The sequence below is a fragment of the Alosa pseudoharengus genome, unplaced genomic scaffold (assembly GCF_046254945.1).
Source record: "Alosa pseudoharengus isolate Yale_2024_CS ecotype anadromous, Long Island Sound unplaced genomic scaffold, YU_APseudo_1.1 YU_APseudo_1.1_scf_18, whole genome shotgun sequence".
Lineage (NCBI taxonomy): Eukaryota > Metazoa > Chordata > Actinopteri > Clupeiformes > Clupeidae > Alosa > Alosa pseudoharengus.
Window position 1 is genome coordinate 26,827,646 of NW_027468650.1, and position 6,000 is coordinate 26,833,645.

At 47.7% G+C, this 6,000-nt stretch overlaps 1 protein-coding gene across 1 annotated transcript in view; it reads left to right on the forward strand.

The window, feature by feature from the left end:
- Positions 1-6,000, forward strand: part of kmt2ca (lysine (K)-specific methyltransferase 2Ca) — a gene marked incomplete in the record, with an annotated part of 117,652 nt that overhangs the window by 66,135 nt on the left and 45,517 nt on the right. The window contains 2 exon segments of the mRNA XM_076290788.1: positions 1,926-2,045; positions 5,443-5,559. Of these exon segments, the coding sequence (XP_076146903.1) occupies positions 1,926-2,045; positions 5,443-5,559 (237 nt within the window).

Here is a 6,000-nt window from a genome sequence, read left to right on the forward strand (position 1 = left end):
TAGCCCAGCACTTCCTTCAGCCTCCCTCATGGGGTTAAGCTCCACGGGGTCGCATGAGTGGAGCTTTTGCACAAATCTCACTCGCCCTGTCGTCAGTCGAGTCCACAGCAACTCCTGCATAGTCCAAAGGCTGGGCACCCGTGAACTTTCCTCTGATAGACCGGCTTCATCACAGTAGGGCTTCACCCAACCAAAACCATTGCATATATAAACCAGAGATCATCCCACTGAATGGTGCTGGATCCTCCATCTGGTGGGGCTGAGTTTATATGGAAGACTTTTCCATCTAACAGCTATCCTGTGAGCACATTATTATTATTATCTGCTCTCCAGATCTCTCCGCATTACGTGAGCGAAGACAAAGCTTAGGCGCGCCTCTCTTAAGAGGATGGCAGGGCTTTGCTTTGCAGATGGTTTGATATTGGTGTCCAATATCAGCTTGTGTCTGTAATTAAGTTTTTCCTGGATTAAGGGGGAATAATGCTGAATTTCAACATGCTCCTCGGTCCTGAGTAAATGGGTGAAACGGAGCAAATTCTGCTTACTGTATGTCAACGATGGTTGGATCTGTTGCTACTTTAATTAAGACTTACTTTTGGATTCAGTAAGCAAATTTTATGGGCTCGGATTTTCGCATGTATATCTACTCGTTCCCTTCCTGTTTTGCCGGCTGTGGTTTGCTTGCTTATGTTTGTTTGTATCAAGCCCTCTTGTTTTGAATGTTTTCTTTTCTGTAAGTGCACTTTATTCTTTCAGCATGTGCCCTCTGACAGCATGGAGAGTTTATTTTCCTCTCTCTGTTGCCTGTGTGTTATTTATGTATGTATGTATGTATGTATGTAGGGTTTTGTTTGTGTAGTGCTTCTTAATAATATTTTTTTCCCCCTACTCATCTTTTTATCATGCCTGTTCTGAGTTCTACTTTCCTCTCACTTTACATAATAACTGTTTTAAATCTGTCTTGTGCTCAAGGGAATGATATGTTGTATCCAGTGGTTTCATTAAGTGCCTGACATGAAACTGGAAGTTTGGGACAAATGTATACATGAGGCGGGGAGGGAACGCTCCTCCACCGTCGGCAGTTATATATTATTTATAAAGCCGAAATCGGTTTTGCTCTTACAAAAACATAAGAAAAGGCCTTGCAGTGATTGTATTATCAAGGCTAATTATGCAGCCACTCTCCGATTAGCTTGTTTAATGAGCTAAATGCTCCCCGTGATGCCGTGTAAGAAAATCCCCAGATGTGTGGCGTGTTTATCTGAATGAGCTGGCGTGCTGACACGCTGACATAATCATGGCTGTTGTGTCAACAAATCAACAAGTGCCACCCGTTACCGTGGAGACAGGCCGGCACGCCGGCGCATAGATCATCGCTGAGTCGACCATTAGCGAAAATGAGATTACCGCTGGGGAGAAATTATCCCTGAACACCGTTAGGCCTTCTCCCTCCAGCAGGATGATTCGCTTTTTCATTATTTTTGGCAGATTGAGTTTGGCCCCCAAATTACAATTTGAAGGTAATGATCAGCAAACCCTGCTTAGTAGAATGGTCCCTGTGTCTGTTCCATTTCCATCTAATGGACTAGAAAAAGGTTTGCATGGCTAAAGTTTTCCCAAACTTCCAAGCTTCTCACTCACTTTGATTTCTGGGCTGGTGAATGTTAACAATATTTGCCAATGTGATGATGCATTTATGCCGCATATCTGATATACTTTGCTTTGCTTATTTTGTTTTTCTGTGGATGTGTTTCATGGTATGCAAGCTTTCACATTTATGTTGCTGCATTTTGTGCCCTCTCAACCCCCCCCCACCCCACCCCACCTCCCCCTCAAATGACCCCACTGCCCCTCTCTCCCTTCCTTCCTGTCCCCACTCCTTTCTCTCTACATCTCCCTGCCTGGCCCGCCTCACCTCACCTCAGGGAGCATGGAGTAACCGTAGCGCCGGGCGCTCCCCCTCCTGGTCCCCCGAGTATGGGGAGTGCGGGGACGGGCCCAGGACCCGGCTTCTCCAGGGCACGCCCGTCTGGACCGTGAGAGTGGTAAATCTGTTGGGAGGTGGAGTTGTGGTGGGTGGGGGCCAATCATATCGGGTCTTTATAAGCTCAGTGGATGGTACATGAGCTTCTAAGGTTTATCTTGGGTTAGCGATGCCTGAGGTGACCTTTGGGGATAAAGAGGTGAGTGTCAGCCCAGGCAAGTGGTTCCACGAGGGTTGTAAATCGGGCAGTGAGCTTCTGGGGGACATCCTGGAATTTTACCCCAGTGCACCCTGGGAGTGGGAACACGCCTGGAACAGCTCAGGAGCAGGATGTGCGGATGGTGTGTTTTTAATGGAGAACTGTTCGGGAGCAACCCTGCTTAGGGAAGTGGAAATTTTAGTGGCCAGTTTAGAGAACAATTTACGTTTCTCTGTGAAAGGCAACAGAGAAGATTGTGCTTGAGATTTGGCTGAAGGATGAGCTTCTGTTAAATAATGATTGCATTACAACCTGGAATTAGCCTACAATTTTAAATTCAGATTGTCAAAGGTTCATGTGGTGCCATTTTTAGTAGGCCACTTAGGATAGTCAGCCTGACTGTGATTTCACACACTAGCTGTGGACTAAGGCCCTGTCTAGTCTCATATGGATAGATTAAAAAATAAACACTGTTATATCTTCTCTTAGCCCTTTTGTCCATACCGCAAAAGTGTTTTGTGTTCAGTTGGCTCCTTTCAGCGTGAGGAGTGAAGATTGGTCCAGTGAGCTGAGAATTGGTCTATGAGGCACCTTACATAACCCTCTTGGTTCCCCTGACGACCACTCAGCAGGCTGATGATTGACAGGGCGTATGAGACGAGTCCACCCCCCCACCCCCCCACCCAGACGAGTGGACCACTGGGCAGTCTCGCGTCAGCACTCCTTTTTCAGCACTCCTCAGGAATGCCCTACGTGTCTGCAGCTCGGGAAGCGAAGCACTCCGCTCGTAGCCAAGCGCTATGCTAAGAGAAGTTGCTCTCACTGTTTCACACTGATTTTTATTTTCACCGAGAAGAGTGCCGAGGGAAAGACCTGGAGTGAAAAGACGGCCAAAGATGCTGCCTGTCCATCAGCTCAGACTCTAGGAGGCCCACAGGGGCTCTTTCAGCACCTGTTTAAAGTGCAGCAACTTCCCCGGCCTCCATGTCTTTTCACAAGCGCAGTCAGAAACAGAATCACTCACCTCTCATAATTTGGTTTTGGTTGGCATAAATGAGACGCAGTGCTGCCTGGTGTTTGGGGCCGGTGCAGGCGGTCAGAGGTGGGGGGGGGGGGGCTCGTCGGGGCCATCTGTTTAAGCGGAGCTGACATCTCCTGTCTGACGGGCCGCGGCACTGCCGCCCGGCTGAGGTAATTACCTGGGAGGAAATGGGATTTGAGCCAGAGCAGAGCAGAGCGGAGCAGAGCGTTCACTGTCGTCGAGCGGCCAGCGGGGTGCAGCGTGACCTGGGCGCGCTTCACTGCAGCGGGTTTTGCCGAATGAAGGGAAAGGATGGTTGTGTTTGTGTTTGTGTTTGTGTTTGTGTGTGTGTGTGTGTGTGTGTGTGTGTGTGTGTGTGTGTGTGTGTGTGGGCGGAAGGGGAGGGAGAAGAGGGGATGCAAGCACAGCAGAGACCAAGAGGGGATGATCTTATCTTTTCCTTGGGTGGGGGAGGGGGGAGGATTATGGGAGTGGAAGGTGACTGATGTGCTTGCTGAATAAGAAGAGTTATGTTATGTCATGGCCCCGTACAAAGACACATGGTGTGCGGGGCTGGGGCCTGGCAGTTTTCGCTCTCTATTTTTAGCAACCCCTGTAACAACATTTATTATTATTTTAGTTATTTATTTAAGCTTTTAGCTGATGCTTTTATCGAAAGCCACTGACGGATACTAATTGCAGTGGGCAGTCGCCCTAGAACAATTTGTGGCTAAATGTTATGTAGCTGCTGCATCCCCTCTACACTACCACCATCTTAGCTTGGAGACCTACAGCAGGCAACGCTCACATTTTTATTCTACTTCTTACAGCAAGCTGAGCAAGCCCTATGGCAAGTCACGGCCGGCGAGTCAACATTCAAGTTAATTGTGTCTTAGATCATAGTGAGGCATTGAAAACTAGTCTACCACATGAGAGTCGGAATGGCTGTGTAAAGGTTAGTCTCGCACGTGCCACGTCTGGAGTTTACAGCCCCCATTAGTCTTACCAGAGCAGTCCCCTTGCAGTCTCTGTCCATTTCCCCTACCTAATGTCTGCTTAAAAGGTAGCTCCCTCATGTAGACTGGTGGAAGGGAAAATAGGTCAGATGTGGAGCATCTACTGTCTGACTCAGTGGTAATGTCCCTCTGCTCGGGGTGGTGGGGATGGGAGGGTTGTTATCATTGCCATCAGTAAACCTTGTAGGAAAGCTCCAGGCGTGTGTGTGTGTATGTGTGTGTGTGTGTGTGTGTGTCTGTGTGTGTGTCTGTGTGTGTGTGGGGGTGGTTATTAGCATGCGCGCAAAGAGAGATCTGGGAGTGCTGGACTCATGACAACTGTTTTATCTTTCTTGGCTGTCTTGTTATTCCTCCTGATTCATGCACTTCAAGCCCCGTTATTAGTTCCATTTCTCCGTTCTTGTTCTCCGTAATTTTGACTGATCATGCGCCTCTCTTTTATTCTCTCCCCGAGTTAAAGACTACATTATATGGACGTTTTGTGGTTTTATGTGGTTTGGGGTTTTATTCCAAGGTTCCTATTAAAGTTCTTCTTTATTGGCCGATAACTGAACAGGGCATATAGTGTGTAATTACGTGTGTCTGCAGCCCAATTTGCACGCACACTTCTCAGTCAGATTGAAATTCATCCGATTGAAGACGTTGGATGAGCTGTTTACATAGCACAATTTAATACGATCAGGTTATGTTTATCTACCAAACACATTTAAACGTAATATTCGTGTAACATGCTCACATTTCATTTTGTTTGTAGTGGGGTTTGAAATCTGCTCAAAGTATAAATCTATCGTATGTTCAGCGCAGTTCTGAAGCAACAGTGAAGTTAACGCATGTTTATTCATACTAGATGTAAGGAAGAGAGGCCAGCACATGAAATTGCCTTTTTGGTGTTGTCAGTTGTCTCAGAAAACAATCATATGTCTTAGTAAGCAGTGTCATAATTGGCTAGGCAAGATGTATTGACAAGATGTTTAGATAATCACAACGGTAGTGTAATTCAGATCAGCACGATTCATAAAGTGTTATATGAGGACTTTTATTCCGATTGAGGCATGATTCCGATTTGATACGAATGATCACATTCTAATCAGATTAAATATGCCCAAGTAAACTCATCTTGTGTGTGTGCACATACGTGAGTGAGTGTATGTTTTAATTTGCATATTTCTCTCTCTCTCTCACACACACACTCACTCTCATCATGCTCTCTCTCCTCCTGCAGGGCCGAGGTTCAGGGTTCCCTGGCAGGCGGCGGCCCAGGGGGGCCAATCTGTCTGGCCGAGGGGGCCGAGGACGCTCAAGACTCAAGGCCGACAGCATCCCTCCAATCATCCCTGGGGTAGGACTCCATCAAACGCCCCCACCCCCCTTCCACACACACACACACACACACACACAAGCACAGGCTCAACTACATTTGTGCTGACAGAGATGCGTGGACTCTGCCTCACACACGTGCATACGCACGCACAGACACACACACAGACACACACACACACACCTGCTGACAGAGACATATTGATTCTGCCACCCACATGCATACATACACACATGTGGCCGGGCACATTCTGACCTGAATCTCTCACATATGCACTCTGACCCCACCCCCCATGATGTCTTTCCCCGTACACACACACACACACACACACACTCTGGCCTGCTGCATGAATAATACACACAGTCAGATGTGCTTTGCTTAGTGGAGCCCTGTGCAGTGTAGGGGGGCAGCGCAGTCATGCACTCAGCCTTGGCCTGGAACAGCCTTCTCAGCAGAGCGCAC